Below are 25,896 nucleotides of genomic sequence, written 5' to 3' on the forward strand. Positions count from 1 at the left end.
TGATGTAGAATGCCTTCTATATTCTAAGAAAGCTGATCTCTGTGGGCAAAGAGGATGTGTTTTGAGGAATTTTATACTGTTCAGTGCTCTAGTTTACTGTTTTTAAAAATCCCAAAGACTAACCTACGCTTGCATAGAATCATAAAAACAGTGTTTTCTATTGGTTGTGCAGTAGTGGTTGCCTAACTAACAAGCACTATTTTGAAGTGTGTTCATAGCCATAGTTAAGTTATTAAGAGATTTAAGCTAATTGGACAGATACATTTTGTTTCAAATTTGAAGTGGAGTTGAAAATTAGCCTTTCTTTCTCTATGTCCACAGGAAAGGACTAAATCAGTAGAGAGAGAAAATATTTTGAGGCTTGTAAGAAGGAGAGGGAAACCAAGGAGAGTATTTAAAAAGAAAAAAGAAAATGTACTGGATAGTATAAGTAATCAACTTTGCTTTGGATGTGAGAAATCAATACCACTTCTGTAATATTAATGTTATTTAATATTAATTTTCTATACAGTTATACAGAACTTGTAAGAATTATGAAATATGAAGCTTACATATGGTATATTAAAATTTCTAATTTCAGATTTTTGTTTGCAATACCATACCAGTCATCTCTTTTGTAACGTTTTCAAAGAATGATTTAAGAGTTTTCTAACTTCTTGTATGTTTCTTTAATGTAATTAAAAAGAACAGAGTATTAACTGTTTGAGCTTCTTTCTTGTTTCAGCTAGTGGATAAACTTAACACCAATACAGATATGGAAGAAGTGATGAGCGATTATAATATGGTAAGAGTTTGAGTATTTGCCATGGTAATATAGTATTTACAATAAAAAAATATATATACATTACAACTTCAGTCATTCAAATGTCTGTGCATATGCATGATTTTGTTGACCTAAAGAGTCTATTGACTATAATGGGATTATTCGGGTGAGTAATGCTAGGCAAGTATGTAAGAGTTTGCAGGGTTGGGACGCACATTACTTCAATGGAGCTGCTTGTGTGTGTTGTGTTAAGCACATGTGTAAGTGTTTGGAGGACTGAGGCCTTAGTTATAGAATGAAGACCGCATAAAACTCTTTGTTGTCTCAAAGTTTAGCAAACACTTGATAATTGTTTTCCAGAAACAGGATTGATAGTTTTTAAAAAATTAAATAGATTAAAGTTTCTGTTGTAAAAAAACTCATCAAGGTATTATATGTTTTCAGTGAATTCAGTTCTTCTTTTTGCTTCCCAAGGAAGTGCGTGTCTAAAATTTAGATCTTGAGTATACCCTGAAAACACTGCATGGGATGTTAAATGTAGTATCCTGGGATCCCATATTCATTGTGTTAAAATACTGTGGTTTACATCCTAAAACAACATGTGTAGAGCTGCAGTTATTGAAAGACTGACTAAACCTTTTCATCCAGCTGTTTCGACCTTAATGCTGGGGTATCTGTTGGTCAGTGACACAGTTGCTCTTAGAATTATCCTCAAAGCCCATGATATTTCTCTATTTCAGGCAAGAGAGATATGTCTCCCAACCCAAGGTACCAGTATTCACATATATCACACATTATTTGGGTGGAGGGCACAGAAAACTAACCACCTGACAGGCTGACCACATGCACCAGTCTTGCTTGTAAAATTCCCCAGGCTCTTGAGTTTTTCTTCATTCTCCTCCATGCTGTGCCCTTCAAGTGACTCCAAAGCAATAGTGCATTAATGGGCCTATGGTGTGTTCAAAAGCAAATACATATCAGCTGTGCTTTCCCTTGAAGTTCTTTCTTGATTTCATAAGTTCGCTGGAGGGAGTCTTCAGGCACCAAGACTGTGCCAGTGCTCACTGTGTTCATAGTCAGAAGGAACTTTTCTTTGAAAAGAGGCTTCCAGGAGCTCGAGAAGCAAGTGAAAATATTTTTACCCTAAGTGATCCAACCTGATTATTAATAAAAACACTGATGTGCAGTTTCTATGATTACAGCTCCTATTCAAATGCAGGCTTCCAATGGGAATTAGAGTTACAGAATCCATCTCTGCCGCATCAGATAGGCCTTTGTGGTAGGAGGCGGCTGCTATTCCTTCCCATCTCCATTCTGGTCTTCCATTCCCTTCATTCATTCAAATGCTTGTATAACCTTGGATGAATGGATACTGTTTATATTTTCATTAGTGGCAAGAATCTTTTCATGCAAAAATCTGTTACTGAGTATTGATTTTTTTTTTTAACAGCTAAAAACTCAAAATGACCGGGAAGCTCAGAGTATTGATATAATTTTTACAGAGAGACAAGCGTAAGTACATCAAATATCAGAAAATTGAATTTTAGCATAAAGTAGCTTATTAAAATGGGTAAGAGTGAAGAAGTGATTTGATTGATTGGGGGATTTTTAACTCAGAAAAATATTGCCTAAGAGTTGCATGTATGCTCTACAAATGTCACTGAATAAAGTTTGTAGGAAATAAAACTTCACTCACTCAGTCAACTTTTTAAAGTACGGCATAGTCCTAAAGTACATTTAAAATATTGTTTCAATATATTTTAATAAAGAAGTTGATTTTTAATCAGATGAACACATAATGGGTTTGTTCTCTAAGTCAATCAGAAATTATCAGGTCAATAATCCTACAGGTTATACTGTCACTACTGCATCTGTATTCATTAAATATGTCATTCAGTACAACAAAAATGAAGTTATTTAAAAGAACATTATGTAAGAATCAATGTCTCCTTTAAAAACAAACACTTTGTTCTTTGACAGCATTTTGTTTCATCAGGATTGCTTTATAGTTAGTCTGACTTCCTGACTGAAAGAAACAAATGTTACCATAGCCTTCATAACACAATTAAAATCTGTTATTCAGTGATTTCTAAATACATTAAAAATGATCACATACCTGCTAACTGTTCTATAAATACACCACGAGTTTTTGTAGTATATTTATTTTTACAGTTGGTGCCAATTCTGTCCTCAGACATGCCTAAACCAATAGCATTTATTCCAGTGGGTCTCTTTGAGGATACATTTGAGCCATTAATGTTTCAAGTTTTGTTTTTTTATACAACATAAAGATTTTGTGACTTTAAAAGTTTAATAAAAAGTGATGAAAAATGTGGAGCATTTTGCTATTGGCTGTATTTTATGAACACTTTTGTGAAATAATACGAAATACATTTTTCTTCTAATATTAAAAACAAATGTCTATTTTCTCATTTACTATAAATTATTCCTTAAATAAAATGATGTTTTCCTATATCTCAACATCCAGATTTTAAGAACATTTGAAAATCGTGAAGAGGTTCATCTACCTTCAGTTTAAAAATGGAAATTTCTCAATGTTTTCTTTAAATTGTTAAAAATATGTACTGCATTGGCAGTTTTCAGATATTCAGAACCTGTTAAGAAAAAAGACATCAGGCAACCGTGGGATAAGATTAAAAAGGTGGTTGGTATATAATAATGGTAATTTGTCCTTGAATGCATTTAAGTGATGGGGGTAAGACAGCGTATTTGTTTTGCTTACTCAAACAAATACTTTTTGTTTATGAATAAAGAAAACTGAGTTTGGCTTAGATACTCAATGCTTTTAGTTTTGCCTAGTGGACAGAGCATTGAATTGAGACTCAGGAGACCTGGGTTCAATTCCCACTTCTGCCAGTGGCATGGGCATGTTACTTCCCCACTCTGTGCCTCAGTTCCTGGTTGTAAAACAGGGGTAATGATGCTACCTTTGTAAAGTGTTTTGAGATCTACTGATGAAAATACTATATAAGAAGTAGGTGTTATTTTCCCCCACTATAATCAAACAGTGAGATTTTAGTGTCAGACATATGGAGTATATGCTTATGTACTTTGAAATATTTGTTACTGTGGTAATACATTCACAACGCCAGATTTCCTACCTCTACAGTTAATACATGTGCCACACATTTGTCCAAAAAAGAGGGATTGAGAGCTTTGAGTTCTGTCTGTGATACATACTAGATATATTTATATACAAGATTTTGAATGGATTGATCCTATATAATCAGCTATTGTAAAGCCAAATGATCATCCATCATATAAGAATTTTAGACCTTTTCAGGTTTCAGAGTAACAGCCGTGTTAGTCTGTATTCGCAAAAAGAAAACGAGTACTTGTGGCACCTTAGAGACTAACCAATTTATTTGAGCATGAGCTTTCGTGAGCTACAGCTCACTTCATCGGATGCATACCGTGGAAACTGCAGCAGACTTTATATATACACAGAGAATATGAAACAATACCTCCTCCCACCCCACTGTCCTGCTGGTAATAGCTTATCTAAAGTGATCATCAGGTTGGGCCATTTCCAGCACAAATCCAGGTTTTCTCACCCTCCACCCGCCCACACAAATTCACTCTCCTGCTGGTGATAGCCCAGGAAATGTGCAGGAAATGGCCCAACTTGATTATCATGCACATTGTGTAAAGAGTTGTCACTTTGGATGGGCTATCACCAGCAGGAGAGTGAATTTGTGTGGGGGGGTGGAGGGTGAGAGAACCTGGATTTGTGCTGGAAATGGCCCAACCTGATGATCACTTTAGATAAGCTATTACCAGCAGGACAGTGGGGTGGGAGGAGGTATTGTTTCATATTCTCTGTGTATATATAAAGTCTGCTGCAGTTTCCACGGTATGCATCCGATGAAGTGAGCTGTAGCTCACGAAAGCTCATGCTCAAATAAATTGGTTAGTCTCTAAGGTGCCACAAGTACTCCTTTTCTTTAGACCTTTTCAGTTAATCCAGGGTCGTCTATATATTTGTCTTCAATAAATCCATCCTCCTCAAGTACAAATGTATGAGTTTGTTCAAATGCTACAATGGCATCGTGCTCATTGGTATTTGATATTGATGGAAAAGTGCTCAGATCAGTTGTGAACTCCTTGTCAAATATTTCTGGTTCATACTCCTCCAGACGACGGTGATTGTAGCTGATCAAGTAGAGGTACCACCGTGGGAATTTTATGGCAATAAAAATCAGTAGTGAAGTGCTTAGGACAAACACCAGAACACCCAGAAGAAAGGCCCAAGATTTGCCAAGAGGTGGAGAACCTTTAAGAATACAAAAGAAAGTAAAATCACATTAAATTAAATATCTTAAACCAAAATAACCAGCTCCTTGCATAATACCAAAAGAGCTATGATATTAATTGCTTCATGGCCTGATAAGGGACTCATGGAAACAAAGTGATAGAGACTCTTGAGACTCTTTGTACAGCATTAATAGAATACTTGTGTTTGGACAACCAAAATCTCTGCACCGAGGACAAACTTTTTACTTGCAGGTGCCTAAGTCCATATTTTAACTCTCTAGATACTTAGAATGTACTGTGTGGTCAAGTTTAAATAAGTAACTTCCTTTCAGGACTGAAGATCTGTTGAAATGTTCTGGGCACGTTCCATGAATCATTATTCAGATTTTAAGTGAACTTTAGATTCATCCCTGGAATAGGACAACAGAACATGTAACTGATTTTCATTTTCACACTTCAAGCTGACATGATTGCCCTCAAGAACATCTATACCCAGATAGTCACTTTTTAATTTTTTTTCATTTTGCACATCTCTCCAGATATATTTCCTTTATGATGAAAATCCCAACAGACCATAGCTGCCAAGAATCTCTATTTGCAAATCTACCCTGTGTGTTCACAGTGCTGGCTAGTGTCCAGGGAATTATGGCAGCTGCCGCATCCTAAGGGATTTTGTGGCTGAGCTGGCCTCCTAGGTATAAACGATCCAGAGCTTGCTGTCTCTTTCTCCCATTTCAGCCACTCATCAGTCCTACTGGTCTCTTTGTGCAGAGGAGAGATGGGCTCAGGAGCAGGAAGTGGAGCTGCTACTCTGAGTGGGAAAAGGCAGGGGAGCAGAATCATTTGGATGGAGGATGAAGTAGAGAATAAATTGTGGGTAAAAAGGGAGAGGAAGGGTATCAAGTGGAGTAATGGTGGTTCAAAATGGGACACCAATGGTGGAGAAAGTGGTGTAAGTGCTCCTTCATGTTTCCAATAGGGGTAGAGTGGGAACAGTCATGATGCCCTCTCACTGAACACACCAGAGGTCAGGCATAAGGGTATGGGTAAGTAAATCAGTAGAGCTTGTTTACATACCAAGAAGAAAACTAAAAATAGGAAGGAGCCTGTTTTCAGGGGTAGAAGATTGTGGGCGGTTTAACTGGGTGGCTTGATTGTAGTTCATTTAAAATACAAACACTTGGATGGTTATTTGAACCTCAAATCTTCTCACATCATTAGTTTATAGATATTATTTTACAATATTCCATAATGGAGTTCTAATTCAGGTCAGTTTTGAGCTTCTGATAAAGTTAAACATAACAAAAATTCCACATAATGTGAACACAATATTTCTGTGCCTAGGAGCACAGCAATCCCCATATCCCTAACTTTTTAGAGGACTGTCCCATAGCACTAGTATTGGATGGTGCTATTATGAAGTATTAAAATGAAACATCAATACATCACCTGGATTTGATGCATTACTCCTAATATTGTTGTTTGAAGAGTTGAGAGAAAATGTTAAAATGGCAATGTTTTTAGGACTGATGGCAGATGTGGAAGGTGTAGTGACTGCTATAGAGCCTCTTCTTGAGTCACAATCAGATTTTTGGATAGGTGCGGTCTTGATAGAAGATTTGTTCCAGACATCTGGATACGCACACAGAGTGTCATTTTCATGTTCTGAAAGTATGAATAATAAAAAGGTCATGAAATATTGTATTTATAGGGTCTGCGCTGCAGTGTAAGTAAGATATTGTGATATATTGTGTAATGACCTGAATGCTGCTGTTGTCAAAACTTACCCATTGTCACGTTTGAGGTATTCAACCATTTCTGTAAACTGAGCAGGCCACAGGAACAATTCCATGGATTTCCATTTAAGGTAATCAGTTTAAATGATGCTTTTACATCAAAGTACTTCAACAAATTGTCCTGTAGTCTCAAAATTGTCAGGTTTTTTAGTGTTGTAATTGTGTCAGAATCCAACTGGGATATTTTGTTATGATTTAGATTCAATATGGATAGTTGATTTAGGCCTGTAAATGCAGCCTGTTCGATTGTACTGATATAATTACTACTAATATCTAGAACTGTGAGTTTTAACAGATTGCTGAAGGTATTATTATGTAGCACAGTAATGGCATTTTCATTCAGATAGAGTTCAGTCAAGTTAATAAATAGCTGAAGAACCTTTTTGTCAGAATCATTTAAAGTAATGTTGTTATTACTAAGACACAGTTTAGTAACACTTTTATTTAGAGAGTTAGGGATAGAAGAGTAATTCTTTCCAGATTCCTCACAAGTAACCTGTTGAAGGGAGAAAGAAAAACAATATAAACATAGAAAATTACAAATTATTTTCTAGTAGGGAGAGTTGATGGTGAAGGAGAGAGAAACAGTGACAAGCACCTACAGTGCAAAAAACCTTTGTAACCAAGCATTCCAACTCTTTGAGGTCCAAAAGGAAATCTGTCCTGGGCCAGTACTATCCCATTCCTGATTTTCTTAAAAATATGCTTGTGGGATAAGGGACACGGTCACTGAGGTGGTGGAAGTCATCTTAGGCCTTGTCTATACTACAGGGAAAAGGCGATCTAAGCTATGCAATTTGAGTTATGTGAATAGCGTAACTCAAGTCGACAGAACTTAGATCTACTTACCATGGGGTCCACGCTACACGATGTCGACAGGAGATGCTCTCCCGTTGACTCCCCTTACTCTTCTCGATCTGGTGGAATACAGGAGTCAACGGGAGAGCGATCTGCAGTCGATTTAGTAGATCTTCACTAGACCTGCTAGATCGACTACATTGATCGCCATGCATTGATCCCCCGGTAAGTGTAGACAAGCCCTTAGTGAAGCTGTTTTGGAGTGTGGAATTCCAAGAGGGGGAGGTGAAACTCCCCTCTGTGGTGAGGGGGTGAAGCTGGGAATTAATGACCAAGAGAAATTAGGAATGTAATGTGAAGTTTTTTGCCAGGCCTGATGGGAAGGGGGCTGAGTATAAAAGAACTGCCTTCCTACATAACTGGAAGATCTCTAAAGAAAGGTGTAGTGACTGAATGAAAGGAAGGGGGCAAGAGTTTGAGAATTAACTCATTTTTGTTTTCTCTTCATATTTTGTTCCATATGTAAAGATGTTTATTTTAATAAGATTTTCAGGCAGACCTTTTGAGAAGGAGTGAGTTCACTAAAGATTAAATCTTTATGGCAACCAAGACACTTAAATGAATTTGGTTTTCTGGGTTGAAACTAACCTACCTGCAGTCATCTCAGCTCTGAGAGCCTACTGTACTGATTTTATTCTGCATACCAATGAGTACACTGAGACCTGTTTTATTTTTACAAGATGGTGGATTTCTCTTGTGCGTGTGTGTGTGTGTAATTTGCTCTCCTACAGGTTAGTGCAAAAGATAAATAGCAAAGTTAGTTCTAGACATGTAGGCAGTGAGTTACTTCCTTAATGTAAGCAGAGTAATCAGTGTAACAGCAGTTTAATTACCTGACTGTACATGACACCCAAATATAAATACAAGAAGGAGGAAGCAATTCAATTAAGTCTCTTTGGAATTCAAAATCAAATTCTATTCTCTTATTACTATGATTGTTTTCAAAAGCTGTAGGGCTGACTTTCTGAAGTGCTGAACTCCGTCAACACTCTTGGCTTGAGTGGTATTTGAGGGTGCTCAGCAGCTTGCAGTTTTTTGAGCTTGCTCCAAAACTGATTGAAGTCAGGGAAAAGACTGTTGACTTTTTGGGTTTTGGATCAAGATCTGAAAACATAAATATATCAAACATGTTTGCAATTCAATAAATTACAAAGTGCAGACTTGTCATAACGATTTGCATTGGTTTATTGTGCAATTAAAAGAAAGCCATGTTGTTTATTGCATTTCTATATGTTTCTACCGTCAGGTTGTTGAATATCAATCTTTCTATAGCTCCAGCTATAGCTATATACAGGCTTTGTATGTATACACCATAAGGTATTGAGGTGGTTGAAGATGGGACTATTGTTAAAATACATAATGTCTTTGATCTACAAGGCACCTCCTGTAATTTCTATGGATCTTCTACAAAAATGAGCAAAAATTAAACAGATTAGTTGATATGGTTGTAAAACTTACAGAAAGAGAAGTAGTATCGCAGTCACCTGTGACTGGATCGGAGAACAGTGCTCCAATCCAGATCATTAGCCAAGGGATTTTCATGTTCAAAATCTAGAAGAGAAAATATTTTTGCATGTTAGGGCCAAAATTTAAGTAGCTATATTAGTAGTTTAAAGGCATGCTCCTAGTGAAGATTGTTTTAGTAATGTAAACAAAATTGTTGATTTATAGTTGAAACCAATTATTCATCATAACTTACTGCATTTTTGTCTTACGTAAATATTGCCGAAGGCCTAAATAAGACTGCAGCTGGGGCGAAAGGTGTGTTTTAGCCAAAATAGCTGCAGCTTTTATTGAACTGAGCCAAACCTGAAAGCAACCAGGCAGCTTGTGTGCAGTCGATCAGTATTTGTGGTGACCAGCACAGTCAATGAAGCTCATAAGCTATCTGTTATTCTTGTCATAGGATAGCCCTCTATGCGCCGACCTATTCATCTGTGCTTTGGAGCTAGGTAACCATGGGTCAACATGCTATGTTGGGGTCTTTGAACCAGGATACACCCTATCTATTGGAAATCATGAGGGCTTTCCTTACAGAGGCTATTCATTTTAAGATTAACCTACCTCCAGAAATTGTGCAAATGACACCTGATCCATCTGCTTCTTTGAATCAGGGTTTATTGGCAAGATTTAGCCACCCATCAAGTAATAAAGTAAAAGTGAATGCAAACCATGTAAACTGTATTAAAGGATACATGCATGCAGCATCTTTGGATTTTCAAGAAAGGCAAAAATCCTGTGAGGCAAAATCATTAGAGATGGAGAAATAGGATTTGGCAGGAAAACCAGAGTTTAGAAAAAATTACTTTATGACCCCTTAAGGAAGTTGAATCTAGGCTCCTTCAGACATATGCAGTGCAGATTTAGGGACTATATTCTAAATAGGCACTAGGAGTGATCAGGTTAATTACAGACCAGTAAATCTCTACCTGGCAAACTGGTTGAAACAATAATTAAAAATAGAATAATAAAACATCTGGAAGATCATGATGTAATGGGGTGTAAGCAGCATGGTTTCTGCAAAAGGAAAATGTGTCTCACTAACTATCCACAGTCTTCAAACTTGTTAGTAAACTTGTGAATAAAGGAGAATCAGATGAGATGATTTATTTAGACTTTCAAAAGGTCTTTGACATGGTCCCATACAAGAGGCTGCTAAAAAACCCTCAGTAGTCATGGGTCGGAAGCTAGCTAGGAGACAGAAAACAAAGAGCAGGATTAAATGGTCAATATCCATCATGGTTAAAGATTCACAGCAGGCCTTCTGTGTAATATATTTATAAATGGGCTGGAAAAGGGAAGTGAGCAGCAAGGTAGCAAAGTTTGCAGATGACAGAGTTATTTAGGTTAGTCAAGACCAAAGATGACTGTATGAGTACCTTCAGAGAGACTTAACCAAGCTAGGTGAATGGGCAACACAATTATACCTGAATATTAATGTTGATAAGTATAAGGTAATGCACAGTGGAGGGGAAAAAGTTAAAAACTCAGACACCTTACAGGGTTCTTTTATGTTAACTATATAAACCCTGAAAAAGGACCTAGACTCAACTGTAGATGGCTCAGTGAAGACCTCTGGACAATGTGCAGCTGCGGTCAAGAAAGCAAACAAAATGTTAGGATGCATAAAGAATGTGATAATAAATGTGGATAATATTATAATGCCTTGATATAAATCAGTGATGTGGCCTTATCTGGAATGCTATGTATGGTACTGGTTACCCCCATCTAAAAAGATATTGCAGAATTAAAGGGAGTTCAGAAAGTTAAGAGGTATGGAAAAACTCATATGAAGAGAGACTGAAAACAGCTTTACCTTAGAAAATAGATGAATAAGAGGTCCCTTCCAGTCCTATGATTCTAATGTTTTCAAAGTTATTTTTAGCGCACTGGTCTGCAGTGTAGACATACCCCAAGAGACTTTCCAGCATCAAAATTTCTTCTTAAAGCTAGGTCTCAATTCTTCTCAAAACTAGTAAAAGGAAGACTTAGCCAATCTCGTACCATGATAGCAGGCCTAGCCATTGACAAACTTGGTTTGCTGGGCACATTGGCTTATAGCTCTTTATCTCAAATAATACTTATGATCTATTTTACAGGTGTGGCCTGCTGACCAAACCTAGCTAGTTGGTTGCCTGCCTCCCTCAATCTGTCCCCTCAGGAAGATTGGGATTGCTCCAGCCAGTTGTGTATCTCCACTGTTGTTGGAAATGTACATCTGCTGGATTCACTCCACATGCTCTATAGCAAGGGTTCTCAACCATTTTCTTTCTGAGACCCCCCACAACATGCTATTAAAAAGTCCATGTCCCAACTATGCCACAACTGTTTTTCTGCATATAAAAGCCAGGGCCGGCGTTAGGGGGTAGCAAGCAGGGCAATTGCCTGGGAGTGCACATGACAGGGAGCCCCTGCAAAGCTAAATTGCTTAGGCTTCAGCTTCAGCCCCAGGTGGCAGGGTTCGGAGCCCTGGGCTACACTCCTGTGCAGCGGGGCTTTGGCTTTCTGCCCTAATTAGTCTTAACATTGGTCATAATTGGTGGATCCTCTAAAACCTGCTCACAGCCCCCCAGGAGGCCCTGGACATCCTGGTTGAGAACCACTGCTGTATAGAAACTTTCAGTTATCATAAGAATATAAGAACGGCATACTAGGTTAGACCAAAGGTCCATCTAGCCCAGTATCCTGTCTTCTGACAGTGGCCAATGCCAGGTGCTTCAGAGGGACTGAACAGAACAGGTAATCATCAGGTGATCCATCCCCTGTCACCCATCACTGCAGCATACCTGAGATTTGTGGGTTTCTCTCCACACCTAGGGAGGGCAGGCTATTAAAGCAATCTTGACTCAGCATATTCTTGCAATTTAAGAAGGGGAAACAAATCTTTACAAGTTGCTAAATGGTGAAAATTATGCAAAGTTCAGTACATCTGAATTAAAGGGACGCTGTAAACTCAAAATCAATTTTGAGCTGTTGAAAAATTTTCCTTGTGTAGTCAATCGGTCAGTTTCTGTCACAATGAAAAGACCCATATAAACATCAGCATAAGAGCAGAAAGATGTTCATAAAAATTTTTAAAGAATTATAAAAAAAAAATCAACAAATACTATTTCAGGGGTGGCCAACCTGTGGCTCCGGAGCAACATGTGGCTCTTCAGAAGTTAATATGCGGCTCCTTGTATAGGCCCGACGCTGGAGCTACATGCACCAACTTTCCAATGTGCCAGAGGGTGCTCACTGCTCAACTCCTGGTTCTGCCACAGGCCCTGCCCCCACCCCACCCTTTCCCACCCCTTCCCCTGAGCCCGCCATGCCCTCCCCCACCCCTCCCCAGAGCTTCCTGCTTGCCTAGAAACAGCTGATCGGTAGGTGCGGGGAGGGAGGGGGAGGCAGTGATCGGCAGGGCTGCCAGTGGGCGGGAGGTGCTGGGAGCTGGGGTGGGGGAGCTGAGGGGGGCTGCTGATGTATTTCTGTGGCAATGTACGTTGGTAAATTCTGGCTCCTTCTCTGACTCAGATTGGCCACCCCTGTACTATTTGAAGAATGATCTATTAGAAAATAGATTTTTTTTTTAAATTAGTCATTTTGCAAAAAACTCAGGCTGGCAGTACATCATTAATATCTTGACATTCTCCTAAGATCTGAGCCCATAGGTGCTTTCTTTGAAAATGTTTCATAAATGACATTTTTCATTTCACAGGGATGTGTTCCTTTACACTTCCTACATTTAGTTAAAAAACAATAAAATATGCATTTTTCAAGAGTAAATTGGGAAGAAATGTAGTTTATAAAATCAGAAAATCTTTCCTTTCCGAAAGACTCAGGTTGTTTTCTAATCTTCTAACAAAGCATAATGCAGTAGGTTGGCTTGTGAAGAGTTCATATTGATTGAGGAACCCAGAGCGTCTTTAATGTATGATCCATTTCCAATCGGACAGCCAAATTATACAAACCAAGTATTTTCCCACACACTTAAGATATTAAATTGGTTTCATAAAAAAATTCTATAAAGTATCTTACCTTTCTATTTTTTCTGAGAGATCATATGTATAGTTGTGTGTTTCCTGTGCATTAAAAAGAAGTAATATGTTGCAACAGCACTTTACTTTGTTTGCAACCTTTGTACTCAGTGAACAGGCAGGTAGCTAAAAATAAATAAATAAAAAGACTAGAACTTCCTTAGCAAAAGATTGACTAGGTTGAGCAATTTCTCATGGTCATCTCAGGTTTATTTGGATCTACAGCCAATAAGGAAGTCTGGTAATGATATGTTTAGGCCTCATAATTTCTGATCACATAGGAGAAATCAAGTTAAAATATTGCAGGAGCTTACACAGCATGAGTTGTGGTCAATTAAAGAAACTTATAAGAAAAGAGGTTTATTGTGTAAATGGAATCTAGTAATCAGATATGTAAAATCTGTAGATCTTTACAGATGTGCACATTTTTAAATGAAAATTCATGGTTTGCAAGCCTCATATTTTTAGTTTGCTAATTTGTATATAATGGTGATGTAATTGAAGCAACTATCTCTGGTAGTAGCTTAGATCTGTCACATAATCCCTCTTTATTTAGGGGGAACATTGCATGGTATGTCAACATTCAAAAAATTACTTTATGATAGGTTTGATCCTAAAGTTGTTTTGTGTTCAAAATTCACATTGATTTCAGTGAGTTAAACTTGTGTAAGGACAGAAGAATCAAGTCCAGTGTTATACAATGTGTATCATATATATATTTCAAGCAAAAAATCTACAGTAATGGTGCACTTATTTTATCGGCTGGAATATATTTATTTTATTCTGGGGAAAGACGTTAGTTGTATATTTTTTGTGTGAAATTAGATTGTTTCGGGGGTACAAAGCATGGAATGAGCATCTCTTTGTTTTATAAATAAAAAGGATAACTAGTATCTAGTACTAGTTACAAAAATACTCTTACTTTCCTCTGTCATTACAGCAAAGAAAAGTTAATTCAAGCAGTGGAAGAAGATATTGAGCGTGAAAAACAAGTAGCTGATGACATAATAAAAAATATGTCTCAGGAAAATCAAGCTAAATACATGGAGATGAAGGCTACAAATGAAAAACTGTTGCAGGTGGGTTTTGTCATTATTGTTTTCTAAGATGCATGTGAAATTAGCTCCATGATTTCCACTGTATAGTTTGGAATACTGAAGAATTTAAGATCTGATTAATTTAAAAGGAAACTTTCAGGTAGCATTATCCCCAACATTTCAACTTTGTGCTAGTGCATGAAAATCAGAAAATGAAATTGACTAGAAACAAAATAATGCTTAGCACTTTCCACCTGTAGATATCAATGTGGTTTACAAAGGATAAATTGTCCTCGTTCTCCTCCATCATTATTCTCATTTTACAGATGGGAGAAATAAAGGTGTAGAGGTTAAGGCTGTGATCCTGCGAACAGATGCTTAACTTTAAGCACATGAGTAAAATTAAGAACAACTATAAACTATGCAGGATCCAGACCTAAATGACCTGCCCAAGGTCACATTGCAAGTCAGTGACAGAGATGAGAGCAAAACCCAAGATTTCTGATTCCTTGTCCCCTACAATAACTGCCTGGCATTCACATAAATGAAAATGACTGCAAAAATTAAACTTAGATTTTTAAAATTCTTTCAGTGTCAGTAACCTACAGTTTAACAAAAGAGATGAGGCTATTTTTAAAATATATATATTATTTTTTCAACGTACACTTTCCTTTCAAATTAAAAAAGGGGACACTGGTTCATAATTATAACCAAGATACAAGTAACGATGATATGAAGCTTATTCACAAAGACCCCAGTACTGCAAAGTCAGTGAAGCTCTGCCTGGAGCTGTTTGGAGGAAGGGATCTTAACCTATTCACACATATACCTAATAAAAACAACTGAACATTCTACAGCATTTGCAAGTATAAAATTTGTAAAATAGGAAAGTAAATCCTCCTCTAGTGGTAATTGTTACCTAAACTTTTCATATTTGTTTTCTTTAGGAATTAGATGCTCAACAGCAGGAGTTGGATGGACTGAATATAAAGGAAGACACCCTAGGATCCGTATGTATGAAGATAAATAACTGATCTACTTATATTTGTAAATGCAAAAAAAGTCTTGTCAACAAAGTAATCACAATATATTTTTTTCTGTAACTCTTTAATGGCTTGATCCTGCACCCATTGAAGATAAGGGCAAAGCTCGCATCTATTTTAGTGGTGTGGACTCAGGCCATTAATTTGTATAATTTTATTTTTAGCAGATAGGGCCAAAACTCCACCAATTATGATTTATAACTTGTTTTTGCTAGATGTCAGGTAATCAGATAACTGTATTTCACAGCTAGTATATCATACATGTGAAATATAGCTTAGTGATTACATCATAGATGTAAACTATCACTTTTGAAAGTATTAAGAAAGTCACTCGCTTTATGCTACTAGAGTAATTGGTATTTTGTGTGGATCTAAACAAACGTCCGGGAGAATAGAATTCCGTCAACAAGCAAGATCAGGGCTGTAACACTGTCCTTCTGTGGCCACTTTTCTAGCCTATGTGTTGGAGCAGCAGATGCAGTCCTTCCAAACCCCAACACAAGGGCTCCTTGTTTTTGTACATATGTGTATGAGCTCAAATCAGTGGTCCTCTCCACAGTCACTTATTTTGATCTAGTATCAGTGCTCCTCTGAAGGTCATCTTGCATGGTAATTTCACTCCCATTCCTGCAGAGGCAACCTAGCACTTAAGTAGCATGCAAGGGCTTGCTTGTACTCCCTAGCCTGAGCTAAATTTTTCCCATGGTGAATATATACTGTGCTGTCACTTAAGTGTGTAGTAGGCCTGTGGCTTTCCTTCATGTTTTCCGCTGCCTTGGATTTGCTCCTCAGAAAGAAAGCAGAACATATTTTGCCACTAGATACTCCAGCATTCAGGATAGCTATGCTGAAGTTTCCTTTCTAAACTCTATTTTTCAGTTACCCTTAACATTGTCAGATGTATTCTTTTGTGATGTTAGAAATCAGAGAATTACTTTTAATTGTTCTCTGAATATATACATCAGATCACTCACAAACTCTTCTCCCCAGACAGTTGAGAGGTTTGCAATTTCTCCTTATGACTCAGCCTTCTTTAATGTGTGTGTCAGCCTTCATCTCCCACTTTGAAAGAACTGGCCTAAATTCCACAGCAGGGGTTGTGCTACACACTCACAAACCAATATACACACAACCACTGAAGCTGAAGATTGCCTGCATTGATCTCACAGAGGAACATGCACCCAAGAGTATAGATATGATGTAGTATATATCCTCAGAAAACAATAGTTACAATGAAGTAATTTCCTCTTCTCTTACTTTCATCGGTTAGTGGCACAGAGATTATGACAACCCCTTCAAATATTAGATCTTTTGATGTGTGCATGTGGCTTGATATCATAGTGAAAATGTCTTGACCATGCAAGGCCTTTCTGCCACTTCCCCCATATCGGTTCCTTAATCGAGATTATCTTCTAGCAAAGAAGGAGCAGAAATGTAAATTTGTAATTTTGGTAAAATTAGCAGAAATTGGTAAATTTGGAGCTCCATTAGGGTAGACCCTCATAGCAAGACATAGCCTAATAAAGCACTCAGATAGCACTGAGATGCTCAGAAACTATGCAAGATCCTAGACAGCTAGATTATATGGGTGGTCCTTTGTACTTCACTGTACAGTTGCCAAATAAACTTGTTTTATTGAATATGTGAACTTTGCTAAATAAAAATATAAGCACTGCAACAATTTCTTACCTACTGGCAATGCATCTAACCAGTAAGTGTTTGTTTGTTTGTTCTACTCAGGAAATAGCACATTCCCAGGTAAAACAAGAGGCAGTGCAGATGTATGAAAAACTTCATGGGCTCGAGGAACATCGGGATCAAATGATTGCTGAGGACAAGAGTATGGGATCGCCACAGGAAGAAAGAGAGAGATTACTGAAACAGGCAGGAAAACAAAATGACTATTATATCTTTTGTTTACAAGGCTTTTTTAATTCAGTATTTTTTAAAGAATGACAATGTTAAAATACTGGGCTGGATTCTCTGCCTTGGTTCTGGCCCTTTTTGCTCTTTGAGCAACACAAAGGGGCTGATTAAGATTATCTGGTGGGATGGAGCTCTGAGCTAATGTAAAACTGGCAGAGGCAGCTCCTGTTCTAGTCCCCTTCACACCGGTTTAGAGGGCATGTTAGGATGGAAAGGGAGCACTCGGGGGTGTGGAAATTGGGTTCATTTTATTTAATATCTTTCTAACTCACGACTAAAAAGTTTGGGAAAGATGAGCTGTCTTATTAATTACGGACCTGGTCCTGCAACCTTTTCTGATGTGAATAATTCCTACTAACATAACCAGTCTGATTAACTTAAATGAAGCTGTTTGCATGCATAAGAAGTATTCATGTGAGTAAGTGATGCAGGATTAGACTATAAAATAGAGCATTAAAGTTTAAAATATGTATTGGGGAAAGAAGAGAAGCACTGGGAGGTAGCTGAAATGATGACACCACTAAATGATAGTATTGCATCTTTTATTCAACAAAGCAACCATTGTAGAAAAATGATTTCAAAGCAGATCTTTGGCAGGCTGAGCCTTCATTCCTAACATAACTGGGTTAATCATTTGGTTTTGAACATCTTTTAGATTGTCTCTCTCTTTTTTGTCTTTGAATTTATTCTCTGTATTGAAACATTTGTTATTAATTTTTTATAGGTTAAAGAAGATAACCAGGAAATAGCAAGTATGGAAAGACAGTGAGTACTTATGTTATATTGCTCTTATAAGCCCCGCTCCTGCCAGTGGGTCCGCACATTGTAAGAGAAGTGTCTGAACATAGGATTAGGAGCCAAACGTTACTTTTTGTTCTCACACAAACTTCTCCTCTGCGGAGCTGAGCAAGTCATTTATCCTGTTTGTTATCCTGCTGTGAGAATTAGTTAATATTTATAAAGTAATAATGTGTTGCTTATAGCTGTTGTTGTTAATAAGAATCTACAGTAAAAATTAATTAAATTAAGTTACTAAAGCATTCTTTATATGTATTATGCTTATACTTCCTAAAGCTACTGTATTTGAGGATCTCTTGCGTTTACTTTAGAAACTCAGCTGTTTTTTAAAAAAGTCTCTGAGTTTAAATTTAGTGAGTAATCTCAACCTGGAGACCTTTTAAAATTTGTTCTAAATTATTTTTAAACAGTTTTTCCAGAGTTTAAAACATTTGACTGGCTTGCTGCTCTGTTGATATGTGCTGTATAAATCAAATGTCCATGAGACGTAAATAAATAATTTTATGCTTGCTTCCATAATTTAAAACTGATATCATAACTTGTTTTAATACAAATATTTATTGGTACAGTTAAGCCCTGTTACTACATCACAAGTTAAATATTGTCTAATCCATATTTATGCAGTAGGTAAACTGTTTAAAGTAGGACTGTCAAGCAATTTAAAAAATTAATCGCGATTAATAGTACGATTAATCGTACTGTTAAGCAATAATAGAATACCATTTATTTAAATATTTTTGGGTGTTTTCTACATTTTCAAATATATTGATTTCATTTACAACACAGAATACAAAGTGTACAGTGCTCACTTTATATTTATTTTTGATTACAAGTATTTGCACTGTAAAAAAACAAAAGAAATAGTATTTTTCAATTCACTTAATACAAGTACTGTAATGCAATCTCTTTATCATGAAAGTTGAACTTACACATGTAGAATTATGTATAAAAAAAAGCTGCATTCAAAAATAAAACAATGTAAAATTTTAGAGCCTGCAAGAAAACTCAGTCCTACTTCTTGTTCAGCAAATCGCTCAGACAAACAAGTTTATTTACATTTGCAGGAGTTAATGCTGCCCACTTCTTGTTTACAATGTCACCTGAAAGTGAGAACAGGCATTCTCATGGCACTGCTGTAGCCAGTGTCCCAAGATATTTACATGCTGGATGCGCTAAAGATTCATATGTCCCTTCATGCTTCAAGCACTATTCGAGGGGACATGCGTCCATGCTGATGATGGGTTCTGTTCGATAATAATCCAAAGCAGTGTGGACTGATACATGTTCACTTTCATTATCTGAGTTAGATGCTACCAACAGAAGGTTGAAACTGTATGAGACTCCTAGAGCACATGGCCTGATGCACATATGTAATACAACATGCCAGGCTGCACTTCAGATCTCTTCAAACGTGGCTGGCCTCAGAGTACTCACCAAACCGTCTGCATCTGGACACTTGCTCATGGTACCTTCACAGGTTCTAATTTTGCTGAATTGGTGGTTGAATCCTATCAACATTTGTGTGGGTGCTTCCTGCGCCCTCAACCATCAATGACTCTGGTCTCAGGCTCTAAGATGGCTCTAGGATGGGGAGCTCACTTGGAGCTCTGAACTCAGGGTCTTTGGTCCTCGACAGAACTTGCCCTTCGTATAAATGTCAGAGAGATCAGGGCCATTTGTCTTGCCTGTCAGGCTTTCCTACCTCATATCGGGGAAGAAACCTGCTTGTCCTTCCAGAAAACATTGCAGCAATGTTTTACCTGATCAGATAGGGAGCAGATCTCCTGAGCAGGTCTTTCTCCAGTCACCACGAATGGTCTCTTCACTCGATGTAGCCAGAGGCATTTTTCAGTACTAGGTCTATTTAGGCAGTCCCCTATTTGCAAACAAATACAACAGAAAATGTCACCAATTCTGCACCCTACAAAGTCACAGTCCAGGTTCCATCACAGACACCTTTCTGCTACCCTGGATGGGAAAGCTTTCTTAACTTTTCCCCCAATCCCACTTCTACACAGAGTGCCACTAAAGAGCAAGCAGAACCATACCTGGGTAATGTTAATAGCCCCAGCATGGCCGCACCAACACTGGTTCTCCACTCTACTGGACCTTTCAGTGGTAACTCCAATCTTGCTCCCTTTGCACCCAGATTTGGTCTCTCTGGACCACAGTTGACTGCTTCTCCCAAACCTGTGAACCCTTTTTTTTAACAGCCTGAAAGCTCCATGGTTAAATCCCAAAGAGGAGGCTTGCTTGCAGCAAGTTCACTAGGACTTACTAGGTAGCACGAAGCCTTCCACCAGGGCCACCTGTCTGTCAAAATGGAAGCGTTTCTCTATCTGGACTTGTCAAACCAGAGTCTCACCGATTCATTCATCCATCCAACAAATACTTGACTATCTCCTGCACCTGAAACAGCAAGACCTAGCGATTTCCTCTCTCAAGGCTCACCTGGCAGCAGTATCAGTCTTCCACCCTCACGTGGATAACTGTTCTATGTTTTCTAATGACATGACAATTAGATTCCTTAAAGGCCTGGAAAGATTGTACCCTCAACTAAGGGAGCCAGTTTCCCCTTGGGATGTGAACTTAGTTTTGGCTAAATTTATGACACCACCATTTTAGCCTCTTTCTAGAGGTTATATGTGCTGTTTATACTACACCTTTCCTGGAAGGTGATCTTCCTAATGCTATCGCTTCTGCCAGAGGGGTCTCCAAACTGTGCACCCTCATATCCAAACCACCATACACAATCTTCTTTAAAGATAAGGTGTGCTTACGCCCTTATCTGAGGTTTTTGTCTAAAGTAGTTTCAAATTTTCATATCAGTCAATTTACTTGCCTGCATTTTACCCCAAACCACATGCAAATAGGGATGAGCAATGACTACACATAATAGACAAGCACTGGCATTCTGCATAGACAGAACCAAACCATTCTGGCAATCCACCTAACTGTTCATGGCCATAGCAGATAGAATGAAAGGTCTTTCGATCTCCACTCAGAGAATTTCATCTTGGATAACTTCTTGTATCGGCACATGTTATGATCTGGCAGGCATGTCTCCTCCAGACAAGCTGACTGCCCACTCTACAAGATTGCAAATATCCTCAGCAGCATTCCTGCTGCAGATGCCAATCCTGGACATTTGCATAGCACCAATCTGGTCATCGGGATACACTTTCTTCTCCCTTTACACCATCACTCAGTATTCAAAAGATGATGCCAAATTTGGTCGCTTTGTATTGTCTGTGCATACATAAACTCTGGTCCAACTGCCTATTTAACGGCTTGGGAATCATCAAGAGCAGAATGCACATGTGCAATCACTTGAAGAAAAAGTGGTTACTAACCTTTCATAACTATTGTTCTTCGAGATGTGTTGCACATGTCCTTTCGACGACGCACCCTCCTACCGCTCTGCATCAGAGTTTCTGGAAGGAAGAAACTGAGGGGGCTCAAGGTCAACTGGGTCCATCAGCAGAGGGCGCTCAAGCCATTCCAGCAGGTACCACTATTGGGAAAAGTTTCTGGTGACTCTGCGTGGGGTACGCACACACTAAGAGTGGAAAGGACACGTGCAACGCATCTCAAAGAACAATTATGAGAAGCTAGTAACCCTTTTTCTTTAAATCTCCTAGAAACTATGGTGCACAATTTTATTTAAATATTCACAGTCACAGACATTTTATGGATTTATTTTTAAACTGAGTAACCAACATTTGATTGGCTAATAATAAGTTGCTTAAACAGAATTCTTGGTAGCTAAGAAAAATTATAATTGGCAAAGAATTATAGTTGGAGATTTACAGAAGAATTTCTGAATGTAATTTAATTACTTAATCCATTTGATTATAGTCTACAGTGTTTTATATTTCTTAATTAATATTCCTGTACAGAGAATTTTATTTACATAAAAATCACAATTTTCTGCTGCGTTATGCCGTTTGTTGTCTCTCTGTAAAGCTGTGTAACAACCAACAGAGGGACCCATATAGTAACACAAAACTTAATAAGAACTGACTAATTGTAGTGATTATGTTTGTTTCACAGATAAAAGGTTTTTAGTCCAAAACGAGGCAGAAACAATGTGTTAGTACATTGAGAGACCAGAATGAGAGGTGCCATACAAATGCTTGTTATAAAGACAATAACCTTACTATTCTATTATTATTTGTATTAGTAATACATTCTGTTTACTATTTTTATTCTGGTCCTTCTCTTCATAGTGCCTCTTAAAAGCTAACCATTTAACAGCACATTTTTAGCTCCAGATTTTATTATTTATTATTAGGCTGACAGAAATAAAAGAAAAAATCAACCATTTTAATGATGTCATTCGACGACTTGAGATGGATTTGGAGGAGCACCAAGGTAATAGCACCAAATTCAAAATAGAATTTAAAGAGCCAAATTTACAAAAGTTGGCTTTAAGTTTGCATGTGGTTTGCGTGGCTTTGCAGTTTGTAGTTTGGGGTGTCCTAAAACTCTGATTTGCATCTGCAAATATCTTTTGTGTACCCTGATCTGGAAGAGCACAAACTCCAGTTTGTAGATGTCCAAAACTGTGAGTTCTTTAAATTAGCTTGAGGCCAGAAGTGTGGTTCTGGTCAGTCAAATGACTGTAGAAAAATAGCACTTAGTGCACCTATCTGTTTCTTCTGTGTTGTCCCAATCATATCTGCATGGCTTCTTGAGAAAAAACAAGCCTTTATTACTGGCACCACTATAAAACTAATCTATCACCAGAAAAACAAAATACTGTAATTTTTGTGTTGTCTTTGGTCTCTGAAATATTGTCAGTTAATTTGGATTTTGGAATGTTTGTTGCTTGTAATGGACATTGTGTAATGTGAAACATGAAAATGGAGCTGAATTCTTCCTTTGAGGCGTCAGATGTTTGAGCCCCGGCCAACTAGCAGAATAACAACTTGATTGCCCAATGGTTTGATCAAGTATGTCAGATCATATATTTTCTGTCCCTGACAGTCTATACAATAGCTCATTCCCTGTTCCATAGCAACTGGAGGAAGAGCAGATCTTTGACTTTGAGCAAACAGTGGTCCATCTCTGAATCAACTTTGATAGGGTGCTCCATCTCTGAGTGATTGCTTATTGACTGGAACTTAGTGGTAGAGGGCTTAAGGAGTTATAAAGCTCACTCCAGCTTTAAAAGTGTCTTTCTAGCCTGACTTAGAAAGAGTCCTACTCCAGCTTTGGAAGACTTAGTGTAGGACTGAAATTAACTTGAGACCCTGGCTTAGGCAGAGGCCTGTTCCAATTATGAGAGATTCAGTTTAGCCTGGGAGTCTAATCAAGGCTTGCTGTAGCTTAGTCCAGCTGGGGAAGCTTAGTTTAGGCCCATATCAGACCTGACAACATTCTGTTCACCCTGGAAACTCAGCCCAGGCAAAGGCTTGTTCTAATTCTGGTGGCTCTTACTTTGACTGAGAGCTGCATTGTTACGATGATGCTGCGGGAATCTCTGAAACAGAAGTTATTTTGCTTTCTATGAGACATTTAAATTAACATGTGTGTGTAAATAATTATAATATTTTTAATTCTTGTGATACAGGAGGGCCAGGGAGCAGTGGGAGTGCTAGAGGGGAAATTTATAAGCTCAAGGCTAATTAAGGCGTGGTTCCCTGTAGATTAGGGAAGGTGGCTGCAGGTTACTTGGAGCACCTGCAGTCAATTAAGGCCCTGTTAGGAACATAATAAAACCCCCTGCTTCAGGCAGACAGAGGAAGAGGAGGAAGGAGAGAGGACTGGAGCTTGGAAGTATGCTGTGAGACTTGGAAAATCAGAGAACCGAAGTAAGGGGGACCCTGCCCAGTAGGGGAGGGAGACTCCCTTCCCCAGCATCTAAGGACTGCAGGTACCCCACCCAAGGGGGAAGAGGCTAAGAACCCGCAGGGGTTGAGAGGGGCTGGGGCTCAGAGTGAGGAGCAAACCCAGACTCCTCTCCCACTTCCCTCCTTTACCACCTTCCTGGGCCACTAGCGGGGCCATCGATGTCCCAAGAACAGGGGCAAGGGGTGGCATCTTAGCTCCCTGCCAAGAAAAGTGTAGGACCCACCAGACTAACATCGGCCATCTTGTCACACTCTCCTGAGTATTTTTTCCTCTTGAGAGGAGGCTCAGCACACAATCTGACCTCTAGTTTCTTTGAAATGACAATTGTACTGATGTTGAGCTTAGCTTAAACAATTGCATAATGCTTACTGTTTCTCTTCTCCATCTCTTATACATTTCATTTCTTATTACTGAAATGTAGCGTTTTCATTGTTTCCCAGACTAACAGCTTGTTATTGAAAACATTTTTTATTATTATTTCCCTTTTCCAGATAGCAGTAAGAGCTTTACTATTTTGCTTTTATTTTTCTTTTCATTTGGTTTCCAACACTGTTATCTTTGTATCCTTGGATGAGTGTAGAAGGTAAGAAGTGAATTGCTTCTTAGTTTTATAGTTTAGCAACAACTGCATAGCAACCAGTCCTTTGTTGCTAGTCCTCCATTGCACTTGCTCTGCTGCCGTCATTTGTTTTCTAAAGGCCTTTATTTAAAAGAAGTGTATGAAGTACATTTAGTAGAACTTTTGGTACCCTAATATCTGGACTGATCAGTAGAAGATAAGTATTACATGCTGAATGAGACTACCTTGTATAATTATCTGATAGCCAGTAATGTTTCCTACAGTCTAGATTGAATCAGGAATGTATTGGGCACTGACCTTGTTCGTGCACTATGGGGACAGAGCCCACCTGGTCTAAATTGCCATAGCTCCATGGAGATACAACAGTTTACGCCAGCTGAGAATCTGCCCCATAAAATTTATTTTCTGTATTTTTTCCCTCATCAGCTTTTTTTCTGTTTAAAACATCACTGCATGACTATTGTATTTTTGACTGTGAAAGTAGTGATTACATAACTTGTCCTCATAATCTGTGCTTAACCTCGTCCTTGTCCGTAAGTTATACTCATTTGAATCTTTTGTCACCCACACTTTTACAAGGTAGACTAAAGGCTTATAGCACTTGAAGTTAAGCACATGCATATGTGCTTTGCTGAATAAGCATGAACTTAAACACATGCTTAAATTCTTCGGTGAATCAGGGCCAAATTTTTAATGTTAACATGAACAGCAGCTGGATAGCACAAAAAGAAATTTCCAAAACAGTAGGTGAAATAGTCATTCTCACTGTACTCTGGACTGCATCTGGCTTCTCCTGCCCATTTCTTGTGTGAATGTTGACAGCCAAGGTGCTTCTTATAAAAGCCTCTTATTAGAGGCATTTAGTAGGACCTACAATGAATTTGAAATGTAAAGCAGTGCTGTCCAGAGGTGGGTGAAGTTTATGGAAGAATTGCTCAGTAGTGAATTAGAGCACTTCGTAAACTGATTCAAATGCAATAGGAAGAATGTAGAGCAAATAATATTATTAAAGGTTAGGATGTAATTTTTTCCAATGTACTTCTGTTATTGCACTGGAACGACGTTAACTTCTATTTGGCCCCAAATTTAAATTTTATATAAATAAGTTTTTTATAAAGCCTCAGTTCAATAGCAACGTTTCAAAAAAATAAAATGAAAATGTCAAATGAAAACTATTGATTTTATACAACTAAAAATTCCTTTATAGCATTTGAAATCCAAATATTTCACCACTAAAAACATAAAAGTAACAGTGACTGTTGTAAACAAAACTAAAACTGACTTCATTGATTTTTATTGTCCAAGCAGAGAAGCAAGTAATTAGGATTTTTAAAATTTTAACTTCTAATAATCTAAAATAATATAGGTTAAAAAAAAAAAAGTCCACTTACAATATGTGACTTGTAAGTTGGCAATGACATTTAAATGACCAGACACAAATGCCT

At 37.9% G+C, this 25,896-nt stretch overlaps 2 protein-coding genes across 4 annotated transcripts in view; one reads left to right on the forward strand and one right to left on the reverse strand.

Moving 5' to 3' along the window:
- The window catches only part of IFT74 (intraflagellar transport 74), a 61,744-nt gene that overhangs the window by 13,581 nt on the left and 22,267 nt on the right, over positions 1 to 25,896 (forward strand). For all 3 annotated transcript variants that reach the window (XM_084629568.1, XM_084629569.1, XM_084629570.1), the window contains exons 7-13: positions 725 to 784; positions 2,214 to 2,275; positions 14,152 to 14,290; positions 15,196 to 15,258; positions 17,032 to 17,175; positions 17,942 to 17,982; positions 22,310 to 22,389. In XM_084629568.1, coding sequence (XP_084485694.1) covers positions 725 to 784; positions 2,214 to 2,275; positions 14,152 to 14,290; positions 15,196 to 15,258; positions 17,032 to 17,175; positions 17,942 to 17,982; positions 22,310 to 22,389 — 589 coding nt within the window. The remainder of the gene's footprint in view (positions 1 to 724; positions 785 to 2,213; positions 2,276 to 14,151; positions 14,291 to 15,195; positions 15,259 to 17,031; positions 17,176 to 17,941; positions 17,983 to 22,309; positions 22,390 to 25,896) is intronic.
- LRRC19 (leucine rich repeat containing 19) lies at positions 4,673 to 13,552 on the reverse strand. The gene is made up of 5 exons (XM_084629571.1): positions 13,213 to 13,552; positions 9,151 to 9,243; positions 6,826 to 7,330; positions 6,488 to 6,703; positions 4,673 to 5,057 (listed from the first exon to the last, which is right to left on the reverse strand). The coding sequence occupies exons 2-5, from the start codon at positions 9,232 to 9,234 to the stop codon at positions 4,729 to 4,731; spliced, it is 1,134 nt and encodes a 377-aa protein (XP_084485697.1). The 5' UTR covers positions 9,235 to 9,243; positions 13,213 to 13,552; the 3' UTR covers positions 4,673 to 4,728.

The sequence above is a fragment of the Lepidochelys olivacea genome (genome assembly GCF_965140295.1).
Source record: "Lepidochelys olivacea isolate rLepOli2 genome assembly, chromosome: 5".
NCBI lineage: Eukaryota > Metazoa > Chordata > Testudines > Cheloniidae > Lepidochelys > Lepidochelys olivacea.